The following is a 21,603-nucleotide window of genomic DNA, read 5'->3' as shown; positions in this document are numbered from 1 at the left end:
AATATCACAAGGTCACAACTGGTAAAATAAAAAAAATGTTTATTTTTCAAAGCAACATGTTATAGATGTTAATAATCTTGTGACTCTTAATTTATTCTAAGGAGGATTGACGTCGGGTAGATAGCCGGCCATAAAACTGAAAGCATCTTGAGCAATATGTATATAGTTGAATTCAAAAATATAATTAGAATAAAGGTTAAAAACGATAATTCTTAATCTATGACTCTGTTTCAATCGCAGGTAGTATATTTAATCTATGTTCACAGATTAGAGAGATACTTGTCACATGTCACTTTTTGTGTGTATTAATAAATAGTCTTAATCTATTCTTCTATTCTATCTAAATTTAATTTATACGTATTTTGTTTTGTGGATTGTCGTATTTGATCGAAGATGTATATATCACAAGTTTTAAATATTAACCATTTTATATAGTTTGGTTGTGTTAGAAAATATTTATCTCTAAATAATACGTTCCCTATATCATGGAGGCCAATTTACCTTTTTACAGTGTGCTAGTAAGTAATTCTTGCGTTGTTCTAAACAATAAATAATTGCCTGTAATTTTAATTTTGTTTTCTTTTTGTTTACTTATAACAGTGTGCGGATGGGGAGTCTTCTGAATTGCAACATGGCCTCCAGGCCAGTGGGTCACTTTTGGGCACAGATGATGTCTTGGCGCAGTTGTTACCAGGAGATGAGCCTTTGGAAGAGCCAGACTTAAACGGGCCCACAACTTTACACTGTGAAATTTGTGGGAAGCGGTTTGACAATGCAACAAAATATTATGGACACCTGAAGGCACATTCTAAAGGAAATCAATGGGTTTGTGGTATGTTATATTGGATTAAAGACTACAGCTAATTATAATCAGTAAATTTATTTTCCTTCACTTTTTATTTTGATAACTTGACAGTGAATATTAAGAATTGCAATATCAACAAGTTATGTAAACATTGGTTGTATGGTGATGGAAATTTACATTGACAACTTTTATGGAATTTTTTTTTGATGGATGAAAATGGTATGGTATGCTGCCTGCGCTATCGGGATACGCTGGCGGAGCACCAGTGAAGGGTGATAGATGAGAATGAAAACAGGCCAGTTAGTCCATCATGATGAATTCATCAGGAATTAACCATGATAGTTTCCAGAGAGAACCGCAAGGAGGTCGACCTGGTTGGGTATATTGCTAGCAATGGGATTCTCAGTCTCCATTACTAACAATCCCTTTTCCCCCTATTATAGAATGTTGTAATTCCTACATTACATTTCTATAATTTTCATTATGTGATTTGTTGAAACTTCACTAAGTAACAAATTATATGATACTTGTTGTATCCTGCTACTTTTTTAGTACATATTGTATCCTACATATTAAGTTGGGATAAAATTTCATGTAAATATTTTCTTTTGTACATTGATTTTTAATTAGTATATAATATTACAATATTAAGTTAATTTTATGTAAACTGTACATTAAATATGCTTTAGTAATTCTATATAAATAAGTAAATATATAGTACAATACTTGATTATAATTGTCTTTCAGATAAGTGCCCCAACCAAAAGTTCTCAACTAAACAACACCTCATGAAGCATAGTCTAACCCATAAACCTTTGGAGAGGGTGTGGAAATGTCTGCAGTGTTCAATGGCTTTCGAAGCTCTCTGGAGACTTCAGCAACATCTGTTTGCAAAACACCTTGGTTATAGGTTTGTTTCTATACATAGTTTACTAGCAACACAAGTGAAGAGAAGTTGTAATTGTTTATATTGGCGTTACTCACATTTTAATATTCAGAGATGCTCAACTAATTTTGAACTTGATAGAATAGTCCATCATGAGTGGGGTACACAGTGGCTAGTTGGACATTTCTGAATATAAAAATATGAGTAAAGTCAATACAAATAATAACAATATGGTGGAGAGAAATTCTTATTTATTCACTATATACTTTCAATGTTGTAATATTCACTGATTTTGTTAGGTATTGTTTTTTCTCAATTAATTTGCAGTATAAAAAACAGGCTTACCACTCATCTGGTGATAAACAGCAACTGGCTACAGCCTATGAACACCTGCAACATCAGGGGTATCAAATTCACATAGCTGTAATTAATTTTAAATTCTTATTTTTCAGACCACATAAATGTGACAAATGTGATAAATCATTCCACAAACTGTCTGATTTAAAAAAGCATAAAGATGTACATGATAGTAAGTTTTACATAATATTTTATAATGACTGCAAAGTATTTTTGTTATATAATAAACAAACTGTGGACAGTTTGTTTAGTAGTAACCATAGCCTATTATGTGTAATCTGTCTTATACTTGGCACATTTAATTGCATACAAATTTGACATGAATATTCATAACATGTTATTATAAAAAAAAAGCAGAGAAAAATATTTTTGTTTTAAATAATATGTATTTTTATCCATACCTTATTTTTAAAACAAATATGAAATTTATTATATATTATTATAATATTATTTAAGTCTACTTATTATAAAACTTATATTGGCTGATAGACAAAAATTCACACCTTAATCTGGAGAATTTAGTCTAGAAGCATTAATTTTTTTTGGTTCAAGTCCCATAAACAAGATCAAAGTAGCATTACTTGTATCTGATAGAAGTAGTGAGATTAAATTTAGATATAAAAATATTTACTAAATACTTATTTATATGTTTAAAGTTTCATATTTTATTTATTTAAGATATCAAGAGGCATGCATGTAAGTACTGTGATATGCATTTCAAAGATAAGTCCAACTTGAAACGCCATATACTCACTCACACTAATGAAAAACCATACTGCTGTCCAGGATGTGGAAATAAGTTTAAACAGGTAGGTACATGTATACTTTATGTACTCATTTTGAAGATCACATATTCAAATTCTAAATAATAGGAGTTTCCCATTGGGAATGTCTTATATAAGCACTGGCTAATGTGTAAAGTATGTATTCTTGTAGCACTCAATCACTCTGGCCAGAATAACATCTACAGATAAACTTTTTAATGATCTATCCACTTTAGTACACAACACTGCAAAATAATATAATGCCAAAATTTGTTTGACCCACCATGAATAATGGGAAAGGCTCATTTATTATTATAACACAAATTAAAAATATCTATAATTGTGATTTAAAATCACTAATAATAGCCATAGTATATGAAAATAAATGTATGTCAACTTTGTTCTCTATACATATATATTAAGAACAAAAATTGTTCATGTTGACTGATGAACAAATTTTGTATATTAAGATTTAAAATATTGAAATTAAACACATTCTTACTTCAGTTGGCATCACAAAAACGTCACCTGCAGAAGTGTGCATTAAACAAGTACATCAATGTGGAACCAACCAACAGTGCTACTAGGAAGAATTACTGTCGTGTTTGCGGTATGGCATTTCAATATAAAAGCAGTTTATTGGAACATTGTGTTCGGTGAGTTTGGTTACTTAAAATTGTTCTGGCTTTCTTCTTATCGAAGATACTCCTTCAACATATGGAATATGCATGTAATGTACAAAGATTATAATTAATTAATTATTTGATATATTACAGGCAACATAGTAACACAGCAAGTGAGTTACCTAAACAAGAGAAAGTATCCATAATAAACACAGATGCAAATGGAACAGATGACAATATTGTAGATGACATCCTATCCGCTGAGGATGACTATATGAGAATGTCTTCACAAAACATGTATAATAATCAAAATGATGTTGACATCAATGCTGATAACCAAATGCAGATAGAGTTCCTCAAAGAAATGAATCAGTTGCGCATATTGGATGACGAGTTATTCTACAATGACATAGACATTGATAGTTTTCAAAGTAATCAAATATTCAATATGAACATGAGTCTTGTGGATTATGGTGCTAATGATAAGAATGGAGAGGTGCTGTTTGATTACATAGAAAGTGGTAGAAGTATAGACCAAGATTTAATGAATGCATTCTACCAAGTTAAAGAACATTTACCAGATGAATTTTTGAATGCAACTGACACAAATATGTTTCCCAGTAAAAGTGATTTACCAGTGAATCCTGCTGTTTCTGTTAACGAATGTGCAACTATATTTGAGAGTGATGTGGATCTAGAAGCAAGCACTAATCTAGCGGCAAATTTGAATCAATTAATAGGTGAAAATAATGTACAATATATATCAACAGAGGATGATGACACTTTTATAATAAGTTTGAACAGTGAAGTGGATGCTGAGCAGTTAACTGATATGCTGAACATTGGTGTGGAACTTGATGGTGACAATAATAATAGTGAAGCAGAAACAACTACAGACTTCACAATTAAAGAGGAAAAACCAATTGTGGTCAAAATAGAAGAACCCAATATAACCACTGAAGTTGCTGCAGTGACTGTAAAAAGTGACAAGGTAGATAATAAAAAAACCAAAGCCAAAGGGAAGAAGTGGATGTTGTTTGTATGTGGGACATGTAACAAAATATTTAATAAGAAAGACAACTATAAGTCACATTTGGGTGAGTATAATTTGTTAATTTCAGCTGTCCTGAAGGTGTAATTCAAGTCAATCTTAATCACATGTGTAAAGTTTTACATAGCATTTACATGATAAAATTAGTAGCATGATACCACTTTTCTTATAAAAAGGTATAGTGTACAAACTGTATGGTGTCTTTTGACACTATCATACTGGGATCAAATTGAAATAAAAAAATCACTCTACTGTTTTTGATTCATAAAACTAATGCATGTGGTAGATTTATATGCAACAAATTTTATGATTAATGTTTTATTTTGGTATTAATAATAAATAATTAATGCACTTTTTCAATAATCAATCAGGAACATTGAAAATTAAACTTCAGAATTACCCTTCTTATTAATATATAATAACGTCAAATCTTTTATAAACCAATTTGAGCTAATGAAGTGTTTCACTTTTTTTTTGCGCTAGTTTCTCAATTTGAAAGGTAGTGACAATAACACAGAGAGTTCATTAATTTCTCGTATGTATATAGACATACTTAAAATAGGTTTGTAGAACGTTTTGGTTTTTATGAATAAAGCGGTAAAAGTTTGCAGTGTTTTAAAATGTCTTAGAAATGTTAAAAAGCCAATATAGTATAATAGTTGCAAATTTGAGTTTAGAGCTAAGGGTGTGATAACTGGCGTATCACACCCTTAGCTCTGATGCTAACCAAGCGTTCTGAAGGTAAAGTGGGTTACATAGCTAGCCACTATCGAAACCAAATTTCGTGTAAATGACGTAAATGCCTAACTAGGTAATAGTGGGGGGAAGGGATTGTTAGTAATGCGGGCTACCAGTCCCAATATACCCTGTCAGGCAGACCTTCATACGGTTTCCCCTGCATCATTATCCACCGATCATCCCTCACTGGTGACCCGCCAGCATATACCGTTAGCGCAAGCGGGGTTACCACTCCATTATCATCCATTAAAAAAAGAAAAAAACTAGGTAATAATCGTCTTCGTAATTGGTGTGCACTGACTGTTGTTATTGTTGGGTGTGTGCAGCGCTGCACGGCGGCGCGCGGCGGCACGTGTGCGGCGTGTGCGGCGCGCGGTTCGGCTACCGCTCCACGCTCACCAAGCACGAGGCCGCCGCCCACCGGCCGCGAGTGCTGCCCGCGCACCCTTGCCAGCGTTGCGGCCGCCACTTCAGCGCCAACTGGATGGTTAGTACATGATGCATTTTTTAAAATCTCATCTGCTATTTTTGTTAAACTTTTAATTTTTTTTGACATATATGTTCAATAGGAACCCTAAATCTATACGAGCATTAAAAGGAAATGAAGCTCTTGAAAGCTCCCTTTATGGGCAAAAATTTCATACATCATTCATCAGTACACACACTTACGACATCTATAAATATATGCGTAACGGAAGTGATATTGATACTACACTGTCGCTACTGTTACGCGCCATTTCATCTATTAATTTTATTTACACGATTTACATAAATTTTCAAGGTTGCCTGAAAGAAATCCTTTTAAGGGATATGTAAGTGTACATTTTTGTTATAACTTAATAACAATGTTATAAGTGAATCTGGAAAAGCATATAAATAAATAAATGACAAACAAATGTAATCAATTTATTAAAGGAGCCTTTATTCATATGACTTTATTTTTTATGGTTATTTTAGGTTATATCACTATTATTTATTTATATATTAAATATACATTTCAGCTGAAAGTGCACATAGAGCGTGACCACGAGAAACTAACACCACACGTCTGTGATGAAAAGGACTGTGGCAGGAAATTTTACAAGAAATCGGATCTCGTCGTCCACCAAAGGTAACAATAATAATAATAATAAGGGTAATAAAAGTAAAGTAAATTATCATCACATATAAGTAATTTTATCATTATTATTTCAACCGTTAACTGTCTACTGTTAGAAATAAGCCATCCCCATAAGGGGAGTTTTACCAGTAGTTGCCACGCTTGACAGGCAGGTTGGCAACCGTAGTTAGGCTTTTAGAGATATTTTAAGAGAGACACTGCTGTCCACCCCTTGTCCTTTCTTAGTCGCTTTTTACAACACCTATGGGAAAGGAAGGGGTGCTCATTCTATGCCGGAGCGCAAACGGCGAAGTAACAACAGCATATAATAAAGCCCATTAATATACTACTTCTGGGTACAGGCCTCCCCTTATTAAAAGGACTAGATTAAAAGGAGAGATTACTTATTTGTCACGTTAAAAGTATTGTTTGTATTGCCCGTTCAAATTAAATAGCTATGGCAACATTTGTTTATTTGGTCGTTTGTTCATTGACAATATTTCATAATACGCTCGTAGCATTTCTATGGCGTTTCCTTTCTATGGTCTAAGTAAATATAGTGACGACATCTATTAACACGTCTGTGATTTATTGCGTGGACTCGGCTTAAATAGAGCACGAATGTGTACAACACGAGGTATTACCCGCAGGTACCACACGGGCGAGCGTCCGTACTCTTGCGAGATCTGCCGCGCTTCGTTCCCGCACGTGTCGCACCTCCGCCGACACCAGCGCTCCGTCGACTGCACCAAGCAGTGAGTACCTACTGCTTACTAGCTTTAATATGATTTTGGGTGGTTAAAGTATTAGTAACAGGGAGTAGCAGCCCCAATGCTAGCTATATATTTTTGTCAAATGTGAGGTACGCAGAGAAAACACCGAATTTTAAAGACTAGAGATATATGTGTACCCATTTTCAACTAACTTTAAGAAAGGAGGAGGTTTTGAATTCGGTTGTAATTTTGTTTAGTTTGCTATCTCAGGACTCAGAATAAACCGATTTGGAATATTTTTTTTATCTGAAAGGATATACCTTGGTTTTATCAGAATCGGTTAGTTTAGTTTTTAATATAACTGGTTTTGTCACGATTCAAGTCGGTGTTATTTTAGTGGAACAAAATTTTGAGATCCGATTCCGGAGATGATGCAATAAATCAAGATAATTTAAATAATTTATACTAATATTATCTTTTAACATTGGATTTTTAATTTTCAGTGCTCGTAAACGTTAAGAACTACACAGTATTACAAGTTCTACCTCAATATAGGTAGCCACAGGAAAACTCGATACTTCTGTGATAATAAATTTATTATTTTAGTGTAGTGAATTAAACATATGGAAATCAAATAAAAGAATTATGTACAAAGATTATAGTATATTTGATTAATAACCCTTTATTATACAATTTTACTTTGTAGATTCTATAATTAATTTACAATTCTATAATTAAAATTAACAAATAAAAAATATGTTTTTGCGAGACATTATGAATAATTATTTATAAAACCTGGCCTCTTACAAACGCCTACTTAACGACAATTAAATAAAACCTTATTACACTATCAAACATTCCAAATTATCAATTGACTAGTATAAAATTTCAAATATTACTAAAATGTTTTAAAGTATCTAGTACTAGCTTTTGTTCACGGCTTCGCTCGCGTGTGTAATTGATTATTCAGGGGAGTAAGCTTTTGGCTTTTGAAAACTTATTAATTTTAGTTCGGAACCTAAAGCTTTAATCTAAAATTTCACGTATCTAAACTGATTGAATTCCATATAAGTTTTCAACTCCTGTTTTACTTTCTTAGGAATATTTCAAGAATCTTGATTCAACAGTTTCGGCTGTGCGTTGACATATGGGTTAATCAGTCAGTCAATTAGCATCCTTATATATAGATAATATCTTTTATAGGGGGAAAGGTATTGTTAGTAATGGGGTTTGACAGCCCTATTGCTAGCAATATGCCCTACCAGATCGACCTCCACGTGGTTTCCCCTGGAAACCATCGTGGCTAATTCTTGTTGAATTCTGCACGATGGGATAACTGACCTGCTTCATCCTCACTCATCATCACTCACTGGTGCCCCGCCAGTGTATACCGATAGCGCAGGCATTATCATTCTATAATGATCCATTAAAAATATTTTAAATAAACAGATTTAGAAATCAACTAATGAGATCATTTTTCCAGTCTAAAAACATAGTGTAATAAGGTCCTAAAATAAGGCTTGAGCATGGAGAGTAGCGACCGAAGTTACAAAGTATTGCATCGAACTTTACAATTATTTGCAGTATTTATTAGGTCGTATCGTTGAATGTAGTTGATTCATTCGAATGACGTTTACATTATAAAAGCTTATTTATCAAGGAAAATATACAATTTCAAAAAATATATACTTATTATGTACTGCATAACTGTAACTAGTGTAGTCTTATTAAACAAAAGTATAGTAGTATACATAGAAAGACTGTACAAAAGTCGATTTTGCTTGGGTACCTCTGTCCCATTCGTGTTTCAACCGTGAAGCAGTTGTGTTTGCATGGCCGTGTTTCGGTTTGAAGGATGGGATATGGCGTGAATTTACTGCGTACAGAGGAATAACACCTGAGTCCTTAAGAATGGCAACGTATGGGGGGTATCATGGGTGAAACAGTATACTCTGTTATGTCCACGGTACTGCTCATGTCTATAGGCGACGGTTACCACTTTCCATCAAGTGGACCGTCAGCTTGTTTGCCATTCTAAGTTGTATAAAAAAAAATACAATAAAAAGATAATTCTCATATAATTCATGTTTGTAATATAAATTGTATATCAATGATCCAATAATACGTGACGATAACAATTGTTAGTAATGGGTACTGCCAGCCCCATTGCTAGAAATATACCGATGGTGCAGACGAAGTTACCATTCCATTATCATCTAACAAGAAAAAAAAATCCATTATTCGTATAAAAATCATAATCGGATTTGATTCGTATAGTCCGCCGATGTAAATGTACTATTCCATTAATGTTACGCCCTCATCGTGAAAGACCTATTAAACTCTGCGGGTTATGCAAAGTAAATCTTATTATGATTTTCGTAAGGTAAGATTTTTAACCTCCCAGTTCGTACAATGGTAAACATTGTCACGCCTTTTCGCTCTCCGAGATCTTCATATATTGCATGAATGACTCCAGACTGTTGGGGCTGTTGACTAGACTGTTGAACGTATGATGATTGTTACCCAACTGTAAGTATAAAACAAAACATTTTTCTTAGAAAAAAAGGGTGTTATTTTTACGTGTCGCCAATAACATTATTACAATAAAAAAAAAGTATATCAATGCTACCTATGTTGTCACAATAATTTTTTGTTTTTTAAGTTACTCAAAAAGCATTCATTGTTAAATTAACTTAATGAATATGTAAAGAAACTAATAATTATCCGTTTCTTTATATTTCGGGGCAATTGCCCCGATTAACCAGAGGGTAACTTTGTACAAAAGTCGATTGCTTGGGTACCTATGTCCCATTCGTGTTTCATGTGTGTTGAAGGGTGGGATATGGTATGAATTTACTGGGTACAGAGGAATAACATCTGAGTCCTCAGGAATGGCAACGCATAGGGGGTATCATGGGCAAAACAGTATACTCTGTTATGTCCATGGTACTGCTCATGTCTATAGGCGACGGTTACCATATTCCATCAGGTGGGCCGTCAGTTTGTTTGCCATTCTAAATTGTATATAAAAAAAGGCGTCCAAAGGTTAACAGTAACCGTTTACTATCAAACGGACTGTTTACTATGTTCATGATTTAAAAAAAAACCTAGTGTATTTGTGATAATTTCGACATAATTTGGTGATATTTCCGTAAGTTCTATCGTGACAGAGTGTACTCACAAGGTTCCTCACCCACCCGGAGAGGTGCTTGGTGTAGCAGGGCTGCCGGAAGCGAGCGTCTATGAGCAGCACGGCGCCCCAGTCGGCGCGGTGGCGGACGCAACGACCGACCGCTTGGTTCAACGCCCTGCGACCGACAAACTTATTTTACTATTATAATATAATGAGGGAAAAGGAATTGGTCTACCAACCCATTGCTAGCAACATATCCTATCAGGTCAACCTCCACGCGGTTCCCTCTGGAAACCATCGTGGTTAATTCTTATTGAATTGGTCACGATGGGCTAACTGATTTACTTTCATTCTCACCTATCATCTCTTACTGGTGCCCCGCCAGCGTATACCGATAGCGCAGGCAGGGTTACCATTCCATTATCATTCATAAAAAAATATAATAAAATTGTGACGATGTCTGTCAATAGGAGATACTTAAGAAAAAACGATATTAGGGGCCTTAATATGATCAATAAAAGTCAAAACAATATTTCCAGAATTCTTATCTATTCATATATTTGTTCTGTTATCACGGAAAAACTACTGCATCAAATTGAATGCGGTTGTTTTCCAGAAAGTGTAACTTAAAATCTGGTGTATGTTTTACCTTGATACGTCATATAGAATTTAGCTAGTACTTGCTTTCAAATTGTCCGCGTACGAAGTAGCAGACACAGTCTAACATTTTAATAAAATTTACTATAAAATGAAGGAAATTTGAAGTAATTATGGCAGGCAAAGCGAGTTGTTAAAAGAAAAATAGACAATCGGCACCATTTGGTACGCAAAGGAATAACAGTGCCCAACACACGTTTTCCTATTGATTTTTTTTATTGTAATAGCTAGTGTAATAATTTTCAACCGACTTCAAAAAATGAAAAGGTTCTCAATTCGCTTATTTTTTTTTAATCCAAAAGACTTTCAGATTATTTTATAGAAATTTTATCAAATCGGTACAGTAGTTTAGTTTTTAAATTCAAATAATTGATTCTGCCACAATTGAAATAGGTATTTTTTATGTAGAACAATCTCTACTTAAAATTATCATCATAAAGTATGTGACATATATGTATATATGGTTACATGCATGTCGGTGTCACGAATTCATCAAATTTTATCTATCCAAAAATCGCCCAACGCGATAATGAAGTTTTTATTTCAATAAAAAATACTGTACCTGTAAGCTTGTACCAGAAGCCAGTCACTTCTCGGCAAGAGACCTCTCTCTTTGGTATACTTGTCGTTGTACATCAATTTCGCTTTTACTGCCATGTCGTAAGTATTCGGATACGGGATACCGATCTGCGTACAAAGACTTATTAGACATTTTTTTTAATGGATGTTAATGAAATGGCAGCCCCACCTGCGCTATCGGTATACGCTGACGGGGCACCAGTGAAGGATGACATGTGAGGACGATGGCAGGTCAGTTGTCCCATAGTGACCAATTGAACAAGAATTAATCACTATGGTTTCCAGGGGGAACCGCGTGGAGGTCGACCTGATAGGAGGGTGTATTGCTAGTAATGAGGATGTTAAATAACAATCCCTACTACTAACAATCCCTTTCCGCCCGAAAGGGCAGGTCAGTTTGCCTGTCGCGATCAATATACACTGGGAATTAAGCACGATAGTTTCCAGGGGGAAACCACGTGGAGGTCGACCTGATACGATATATTGCTAGTAATGGAACTGATAGTCCGCATTACTAACAATCCCTTCCCCCCATTCTTATTAGGCATTATAACGGAGCGGTGGACTGTGATGAGGTAAAATATTATGTGTATGAGTTTGCATCGGCAAGTCGCCAACAGGTATACTAGGTCAAATTACCACAGATGAATTGACAATAAACTTTAATAAAATAATATTAATAATTAAAATTTAAAATGACTAAAATTATAATAATTATTTATTTAACTTTTTATTGCATCAAAAACGTATAAATATACAATGACAATTAGAAAATTCAAGTAAAATACAGTAGCATTAAGTACAAATTGAAATATATATTAAAAGCTATAGCTTTTTGTTGTTTCTGCCCATTAATCTGTGATTGTAGTGAAACATATGTATGTATATTTGCATACCGTTACTACTGCCCTGGCCTGATGGTCTTTGAAGTCCATTCCTTCAGAGACCTTCCCGCGGAACACCGCAAACAATATGGCACCTTTAGTAGTCGCTGCGTATTTGTAGTAATCCTGAAATTTTGATACCATTGTCATCATGAAACTGCCCACTACTTCACATAGGCCTTCTTCATATATATTAAGTCAATCGCAGCAAAGTATGGTGCCGTGTGGTTCCGACATAGAATGGGCCACTTATTCCTTTCCTATGGGTGTCCTAAGAGGCGACTAAGTGAACTTAATGGTCGAGGGATGGGCAGCAGCGTCCCTCTTAAAATGTCACCAGGACCTAACTGCGTTTGTCAACCCGTCTGCTAAGTTTGCAACTACTGGCAAACCTCTACTGCCGTTGCATATAGACATGAACATAACAGGGTATATTGTGTCGTCCATGGTACCATTCATGCGTTGCCATTCCTGAGGGCTAAGGTGTCTTGTACCTTGTAATTTCACTGTTACATTTTTTTTCATCCAAACTGAAACAGCCATACAAACAACTGTTTCACAGCAGAAACACGAATGGGACAGAAATACCTAATGAGACGACTTTTGTACAGTCTTCCTTTGATCATATATAAAATGTGGTCAATAAAGAATAAAAGGCGAAGAGTATAGGAAGAGAGATAAAAATGTTTTGTATTTTTTTTTACAACACAGGGGGCAAACGAACATGCGGCTTACCTGATGGTAAGTGATTACCGCCGCCTATGACACCCGCAACACCAGACGCATTGTAGGTGTGCTGTCGGCCTTTTAAAAAGGAATATGCTCTATATAAAGATAAAAATATAATGAAAACTCACATCCATTACATCGTTGTGGTCCCGAACGTTCCTGCTCTCAGTGAATACGTGTTTCAATTGGTCGAGCTCATTCCATATTCCAGTTTCCGTCCACCTATGTAAATAAATAATTGCATTTCACAATATGCAGGTATTTTATTTACTAAACATTTTCAATTAAATTAGTAATAAAAATTACATTAGATTATGTATTGTATTATTAAAAAGAGTAAGAAATAGTGTGATTAGAGAGAAGTGTGGACTGAAAGACGATGTAGTGAAAAAAATCTAAAAGGGAATATTACGTTGGTTTGGCCATTTGAAGAGGATGGATGAAAGAAGAATTACGAAAGAGATTTATCGAGCAAGGTTGAATGGAGGTGTCAGTAGCGGCCGCCCTAGCCGGACGTATGTCGACTAAATAGGCGACGTGCTGAAGAAGGGCCAAATTAAAAGTACCCGTCTATCGTAAATAACCGGCTATCGTGTATGAAAAGATTGATGAATGTGGATGAAGCGAAAGAGGTTTGTTTGAATCGAAGCATTTGGCGTTCTATTGTTTCTGACTACCCTAATGGGAGACAAGCGTGACAGATATGTATGTATGTATTAGAAATATTTAGTTCCACTGTGGGACTAATTTATAAGTATATCCTTTTAGATAAAAAAATAATCTTCAAATCAGTTTTATAATTGACGAAAATTTACCAGAGGGAGACTTTGTACAAAAGTCGATTGCTTGGGTACCTCTGTTCTATTCGTGTTTCAACCGTGAAGCAGTTGTGTTTGCATGGCTGTGTTTCGGTTTGAAGGGTGGGATATGGCGTGAATTTACTGGGTACAGAGGAATAACACCTAAGTCCTTAGGAATGGCAACGCAACAATATACTCTGTTATGTCCATGGTACTGCTCATGTTTATAGGTGACGGTTACCACTTTCCATCAGGTGGGTCGTCAGCTTGTTTGCCGTAGAATGGCATGTTGTATAAAGAAAAAAATAAAGTAAGTTGAATATCTTCCACAAAATCACAGTACGTTCTGTAATGTCCATGATGCTGATCATGTCAATACACTTTCCACCAGTTTAATTTAACCACGTGTTTAGCATTCCTAGTTTAAAAACATTACCTCTTGACAAGGCTGTCCATGACTTTGTACGACGGTACGAAGCATAGCACGCCGTTGGGTGTTACGCGGCAGACGAGTAAGATGGCGTCTGCTAACGCATCCTGCACAGCCGGCTGCGAGGTGTCATTGCTGCGGCACTGCAGCTCCCTTCCGCGGCTGCACGAGCCCAGCGAGCCCACCCATACCTGAAATAACATATTTGAAATCCTACGTTACATATGTTATTTACATACGTATAGAATGGTACAAGTAGTATTTAGTAAAAAATCGTCATACGGATTTGATTATGAGTCATCGGCGACGCTCAGTTAATAGTGAAAAGAAATCGCAGTCAGTCAGTTATAGAAACAAAAACTACTCGACGGATTTTAACGAAATTTGGTACAATTATTCTTCATACTTCTGGGCAGGTTATAGCATACTTTTCATCACGCTACGATCAATAGGAGCAGAGCCCCTTTAATGGCCCCTTTTTAAAATGTAAAATTGTTCACCCGTGCGAAGCCGGGACGGGTCGCTAGTTGTATATAATATATTGTTTATAAACATAATGTTAAGAACAATTAATTTTAAACGAAATGTACAAAGGCGAGCTTATCTCTAATAAGAGATTTCTTCCAGAAAACCTTTTCATGGGAATTATTATTAGAATTGTATCTAGACGATATTTTTACACGGGAGATATTTAAGAAAAAATTATATGACGGGTCTTAACCCTTCTTTGCATGATTTTTTTTTATTGGTCAAATAAATCAAGGTGATATAATTCATGTTCAAAATTAAAGGAAAAATGTTTTTTTTTGATGGGTGGGACAGAGGTACCCAAGCAATTGACTTTTGTACAAAGTCTCCCTCTGGTGTAAGTGATATATTTAATTAGTTATGTTACTTATAAAATTTCAATCTCGAATTTACAAAAATGAAATTATTTAGTTCACCGTCTACACTGACGATTCAAGAACTACTTACTCTGTCCTTCGGTATGACGTGCCCGGGGCTGACCTTGAGGGGGAACTCGGTCGCCAGTTCCGAGTACAAGCTGATGAGGGGCGTGAGCGTGCCAGACGCCAGCACCACACACCTGGCCACCTTCAGGTCTTCGAAAATCACCGCCGGATTCATGCACATCAGTCGCAACTCCAATTTCTCTTTTTCTACGTTCTATAACAGAAGTTAGTTTATTATAGTAGGCTCTGTACGCTTTGCTTAGTTTGGGGACTAGATGGCGCGTACTGTGTAATATATGTCTAGTACTATTTATTCATTTACTATATTTTATGCACGATTTGGTCCGCGCGACAGAGATAAAAAGTATCCTATGTCCTTCTTTATCCTATATGGTACGATTGTATAAAATTTCATAATTTGTTAAGACGTTCAGACGCTAAGATGTAACAATTAAACTCACTTTCACATTTATAATATTACTAATGATTAGTGGATGTTTATATTGATTATTTTGTAATTTCTGTCTGTTGTCGCTTCGGGTGAGAATCGTAGAAAAGGCCGTGACAACTTCTATCGGTTAAAATGCGTAACATTATAATTAAAAATTCTTTTTAAATGAACGATTTTGGAAATGTAATAAAAAACACAACTATAGTATTTCCCATATATTCATATCCCCATCTGTCTGGACATAAGGAACATTTACATGACTATATACATTGATAGATACCACTATCAAAATAAATTACGCTTACAAGATTTAAATAGCTACTAGAGACTTATGCTGTATCAAATCGCAGCTTAACTTAGCTAAGACGCTTAAGCTTAATACTCATTTCCCAATCACGAATCAAATAATATTGGAAAAAATATATAGGGTATCTATCGATATATATAGTCGATATATGTAATAATCTTTAATATTACAAAAAAAGTAAAAGATCACACAGATATAAGAGAGAATTGGCAGCCTTATTGCTTTGTTTGCCTTATTGCTAAGAGCTTTGTTTTAGGCAATGAATGGCGAGGAGTAATTATTTTTTAATCAGTTTTGTTGCCACGATATTCGATTTTTTAAACATATATGGTAATTATAAATAATGTCAATGTATAATTTTATTACTGATAAATATAAATAATTATATACTACAAATATAATTATACACCTGCGCATTTTTCAATAAGGCATATACTATACAAGATGGGTCTATCTTCGGACACACTGTGCACACTGTGCGGGGAGAAATTGGAATCCATGGAGCACTTGATGTGCAACTGTGATTCGTTATGCATGCGCATGAGTCTACTGGGAACGGCTTATCCAGAGCCAGGGGACTACAGATATCTTAAACCGCGGGATATCGTTAAGGTAACACGAAGGATCTATGAAATGATGGTATAAGGCAGGGGGAAGCACAAAAAATCCCGATGGGTTGACGTGCAACGGCTTAGCTGACCCCATATGCGAATATAAGATAAGATATACCTGCGCATACTGCGAGCGTCGCCAGTGCTTGGCGCCATAAGACGAGTTCATCGCCACAGTCTTCACTAGAGCTGGTGTGAAGTCATCCAGATACTTTCCAGATGAACGAAAGAGATATCCTATTGAAAACAATTAATTATTTATCTTCTATTTAAAAACAAAATCACATTAAAAAACCAGGGTATAAATTGGATTTTTTAAATATTCCTATCTTTTCGTAAGTTAGAAAAGTAAGTATGTAAAATAGGTACTGCGAAGGTCAGATGGAATAAAAATTTCGTTAAAGTTATTTCCTTCATCTGAGGCATTATTGTCCAATGATGAATATAGGGATTTTTATGCAACTTAGAATGGCAAACAAGCTAATGGCGCACCTGATGGAAAGTGGTAACCGTTGCTTATACACATAAGCAGTACCATGGACATAACAGAGTATACTGTTTCGCCCATGATACCACCCATGCGCTGCCATTCCTGAGGACTCATGTATTATTCCTCTGTACCTTGTAAATTCACTGCCATATCCCACCCTTTAAATCGGAACACAGCCATGCAAACACAACTGCTTCACGGTAGAAACATAAATAGGACAGAGGTGCCCAAGCAAACGACTTTTGTACAAAGTCTCTCTCCCACAGGCTGCCATAAGGGACAGTCCTGAGCCACCTGAGACACCTAAAGTCACCTATTTGTAAGTTGTTTGTATTTATTAACTGACCTAGTCCCATCAGTATGGACTCAACGAGGGTACCGGTGGCCTGAGTGACGCCTGGTAGCGTGCGATGATCATCCCGCAAACGTTGGCAGAAAGTATCCGCGCTAGTTTGGAACCCTGGAAGTATTGTATAAACGATAAATAAGCTAATAGCTGACGTTATTTTAGTATATATATAAATACATATATACTGGTACGTATATTTGTAAATGTATATGAGATTTATATGTATATAGGATAAACTATATGTATAAAGATGTATATATATGTCTAAATAGAATATATAGCTAGTTTGTATATTAATTAATAAGATTTGTAAGTAGAAGAGGGTCCATAACTTCGCGACACAGGAAATTCTAGTGTTAACTCTTGGGAACAAATGTATAATTGTTATATTAATTGTGTCTTTTTGATTTCAATAATAATAATAATTTATTTATTTATACTTTTGCACACATTGAAAAATGTCTATAGGGTTGACTTAATGGTTGATGGCATTCTCTACCAGTCAACTGCCACGCCAAACAGAGAGAGCAAATGGCGGTGCACAGATTTAAAAAATAGTAAATTAAATAAATATTTAATATATATATATATATATATATATACACATATATATACATATATACACACACACAAACACACACACACACACACACATATATATATATATATATATATATATATATATATATATATATATATATATATATATATATATATATATATATATATATATATTACCTTCCCTACTATATTTATATTCAATGGGATGAAAATGGAAGTACGTTTGCGATATCGAGGTACCCGTTGGGTTGAGAGATTTGTTAATTATTTAGTTAATTTTATTATTTAATTATTAAGGTTTAGTTCCATTGCTAGTAACTTATTATTTTTATTTTTATTCATACCTGCGAACTGTTTTTGTCCTATGCTGTGGTTGTCGAGTGTCTGCACGAAGTGTTCCGCCTGCCATGTGTGAACCACCTCATTGTTGACCACCGGTTTGTCCGCCAGTAATTGTAGATGATTTGCGAACCTGTGTTTAAAACACATTTTACAGGACTGGCGAAGGAAAAGGCGTACATGGAAAAGAGTCGGTTAGTTAAACAATTTAGGTTAATTTATCGTGAGGACCGCATTATTAGTAAATACTTTTTATACAACTTAGAATGGCAAACAAGCTGACGGCCCACCTGATGGAAAGTGGTAATCGTCGCCTATACAGATGAACAGAATAGAGTATACTGTTTTGCTCAGGATTCTACCCATGCGTTGCCATTCCTGAAGGCTCAGGTGTTATTCCTCTGTACCCTGTAAATTCACGCCATATCCCACCCTTCAAACCGAAACACAGCCATGCAAACGCAACAGCTTCACGGTAGAAACGCGAATGGGACAGAGGTACCCAAGCAATCGACTTTTATACAGTCTCCCTTTGGTACTCTACTCTACTCATGCGTTGCTAACTTGTATTTAACCGAAATTATTATTTCTTCTAAACATGTTTGTCACATGTTACGAAGGGCTGGTGTTTGGTGGTCTATTTGGATAGATAGACAGTACAGACCAATAATCCCAACTTTTTAGGGTCTTCAAAAGTTGATCGATGTAAAACAGCGCGTCATTGTTGCTGTACCGGTGTGCTGACACCTTCTCTAATTCCTAGAAAATAATGTACAGGATGATATAATTTGATAACAAATAATTTAAATAAAAAAAAAAGAAAAATTTTAGTATATTAAAACATAACTATTATTTTGTTGGATCTATTAAATGTTTTAACTTAGTAATAAGCACTCTGGGAAAAAAGTAAATTTAATTAGTAAGAAAGTGCATACTTGCTAATATAAAAAAAAATCTAACATAAATATCCAAAATTATCAAATTTGGAATGAGTAAGATGGAATAGATATTTTAGAATGATATAAAAAAATCGTCCACTTACAACTATAGCCGCTAGTATGTCGTCCCGCGAGAATGTGATAGAGGCAGCGTCACGACAAATGTCCTCGATGTTGTGAGCTTCATCGATAATCACAATATTGTTTTCAAGTTCTATTTGCATCTGAAATAAGGTTTAATTTTGTCTACCAACATTCGACATATGGAAAGCGACAATTGTCTCCTACAGACACGAACACAACCATGGACATAGATTCTATGTATGTGTGTGTAAAGTGGATTCCGCGGAACCTAAGGGTTCTTTACAAAAGTCACCAGGGTTTCGCGAAATTAAGAAGGAATAACGAAAAAAAAAAGTTTCACTTTTAACGTATAATAAAATCGTAACTGATCGCTGTCATTGAAGATATGTAAGAAAAACTATTATAGGGGTGGGTGCCTTATGAACGCAATAGAACGCAAAACAATGATTTTTAGAATTTTTGTCTGTTTGTCTGTACGTTTGTGCACGCTAATCTCAGAAGCGGCTTTCACCAATGCATTGCGAATTGTTCCATTTAACATTTAATGTATATTTAATTTCAATAGGTACATATATGAAAAAGTTATATCAATCTAAAGAATCACATATAAAATGCTATAAAATAATCGATCAGTTGAATTGATCGAAACTTTATAAAGGTATTAGAAACGTAATTATCATTTAAGTATAAAATACAATATAAGACCGGATTCATGAAGAGTTCGAATGAGAATGATATATGGGAACTAAATAGAAGCGGGCTACACCGCGGGAAATGGCTAGTGAGCAAATAAATAACTTACACTGCTCCGGATACTTGGTTCGATCAAGTAATTGTACGGACAGAACACGATGTGGGCGTTACTGGCCATGTGCTTTGCGGCGTAATATGGACATGCGGTCTTCTCTACGCCCGCATTCACCAGGTCTTCCAGGTCGAAAGCCGGCGGCAGAGTGCGATGGTTAAGGGCAGTTCGGTTGTTGTAGTAGGCGCAGTTTGTCTCGCCCTTTGATTTATCGCCAGAATTTTTTACCTGGAAAGTTAAAATTATGGAAAAAAGGATGTGGATGATACAATAATAAAAGACTTTCATCATCTTCCTACCCTTATCCCAATTATTATTTGGGGTCGGCGTAATATGATTTTATCCATATTACAAAAAGATTTGGCTTATAGTTTTACGACCGGCTGCCTGCCTGACCTCAATCCTCTTTGGGAAATACTAATAAATAATAATAAAAGACTTTAAATTGAAAAATTCAGACCCAGGATCTAAGAAGGCTCAATAAAATTAATAGAAGCTGCGGTTCTGGTATAGTAAGAGATGTAGCTTGTATAGAGTTTTTTTAATGGGTGATAATGGAATGATAATCCCGCCTGCGTTATCGGTATACGCTGGCGAGGCATTAGTGAGGAATGGATGATAGGTGATAATGAAAGCAGGTCAGTTAGTTCATTGTGACGAATTCCACTAGAATTAACCGTGATGGTTTCCAAGGGGAACCGCGTGGAAGTCGACCTGATAGGGTATATTGCTGGCAATGGGTCAGTTAGACCTCATTACTAATAATCCCTTTCCCTCCGGTACATAGTTGTAAAAACCTACTTCAAACGTGACACTATAATCATGAACCATATAATCGTCCCTATTTATTAAAAAAGGCAAAATGGGTCGAGGAAAAGAGAAAATATGGCAATAGATTTCTTCAGAGTTGGTAATGCTCGCTTTTGTGTATAGAGGTCTGAAGTACCTCTAGTGTTTTCGATACCTGTAGAGTACAGTAATCGTTTACTACTAAACGCACTATTTTATTGTCCACCATTTTTGTGATATACAAAAATATACACGAATATGAACGAACCTTATCTGTGAAGGTAGCAAAAAATAAACTGACCTTGATGCACCCCCTGCACATGTCGTTCTTATTGCCCCACTGGCTCCTGTCCAACTCTCTGATGCAGCTGTACTCCCTGCTGGAGAGTATGGACATGGCCGCCTCGCCGCAGTACGCGGTTCTCTTGAACTCCTTGATCACCTGCTGGATCTGCTTGTGGGTCCTCGCGCCATAGTATATGGTGGGCACGCTGCAATCAACAATCATGGACGTCCTCAGTTGGAGGCTCTCGACCAGGCTGTATAGGGATCTGAAAACAACCACCGTCTACATCCGCCACCTTTCCACTAAAAACAATATTGCTATCTACTATAATATATAAATATATATCTAAATGACAAACATATACTGTCTTACCACAAAAAAGTTAATTTGCG

At 35.4% G+C, this 21,603-nt stretch overlaps 2 protein-coding genes across 3 annotated transcripts in view; one reads left to right on the top strand and one right to left on the bottom strand.

Annotated features, from left to right (window-relative positions):
• Positions 1-280: 280 nt before the first annotated feature.
• Positions 281-7,693, top strand: LOC113514992 (zinc finger protein 585B-like). The gene is made up of 11 exons (XM_026899103.3): positions 281-518; positions 601-832; positions 1,553-1,715; positions 2,144-2,220; positions 2,727-2,857; positions 3,320-3,468; positions 3,589-4,532; positions 5,551-5,711; positions 6,226-6,335; positions 6,974-7,078; positions 7,540-7,693. The coding sequence occupies exons 1-11, from the start codon at positions 486-488 to the stop codon at positions 7,553-7,555; spliced, it is 2,121 nt and encodes a 706-aa protein (XP_026754904.2). The 5' UTR covers positions 281-485; the 3' UTR covers positions 7,556-7,693.
• A 77-nt stretch (positions 7,694-7,770) lies between these two features.
• Positions 7,771-21,603, bottom strand: part of LOC113515083 (Fanconi anemia group J protein homolog) — an 83,961-nt gene continuing 70,128 nt past the window's right edge. Inside the window, exons 6-19 of one of the 2 annotated variants that reach the window (XM_026899222.3) lie at positions 21,227-21,476; positions 20,134-20,364; positions 19,352-19,471; positions 18,974-19,068; positions 18,315-18,442; positions 17,407-17,520; positions 16,689-16,807; positions 15,224-15,415; positions 14,255-14,439; positions 13,147-13,240; positions 12,302-12,415; positions 11,389-11,513; positions 10,218-10,344; positions 7,771-9,563 (exon numbers count right to left, since the gene is read on the bottom strand). In XM_026899222.3, the coding sequence (XP_026755023.2) occupies positions 9,462-9,563; positions 10,218-10,344; positions 11,389-11,513; positions 12,302-12,415; positions 13,147-13,240; positions 14,255-14,439; positions 15,224-15,415; positions 16,689-16,807; positions 17,407-17,520; positions 18,315-18,442; positions 18,974-19,068; positions 19,352-19,471; positions 20,134-20,364; positions 21,227-21,476 (1,996 nt within the window). In that variant the 3' untranslated portion in view covers positions 7,771-9,461. The remainder of the gene's footprint in view (positions 9,564-10,217; positions 10,345-11,388; positions 11,514-12,301; positions 12,416-13,146; positions 13,241-14,254; positions 14,440-15,223; positions 15,416-16,688; positions 16,808-17,406; positions 17,521-18,314; positions 18,443-18,973; positions 19,069-19,351; positions 19,472-20,133; positions 20,365-21,226; positions 21,477-21,603) is intronic. The other variant, XM_026899223.3, reaches the window with a different exon arrangement.

This window comes from Galleria mellonella, unplaced genomic scaffold (genome assembly GCF_026898425.1).
Source record: "Galleria mellonella isolate WM207_F2 unplaced genomic scaffold, CSIRO_AGI_GalMel_v1 utg312, whole genome shotgun sequence".
NCBI classification, from domain to species: domain Eukaryota; kingdom Metazoa; phylum Arthropoda; class Insecta; order Lepidoptera; family Pyralidae; genus Galleria; species Galleria mellonella.
The sequence above is the reverse complement of the archived record's forward strand: the minus strand, read 5'-3'. Positions and strand labels throughout refer to the sequence as shown.

Coding starts and splice junctions, on each gene's coding strand:
- LOC113514992 (XM_026899103.3), top strand. CDS start 486: ATGGAGGCCAATTTACCTTTTTACAGTGTGCTA. Junction 1,716..2,143: donor GCAAAACACCTTGGTTATAG/GTTTGTTTCTAT, acceptor CTTATTTTTCAG/ACCACATAAATGTGACAAAT. Junction 6,336..6,973: donor GATCTCGTCGTCCACCAAAG/GTAACAATAATA, acceptor TATTACCCGCAG/GTACCACACGGGCGAGCGTC.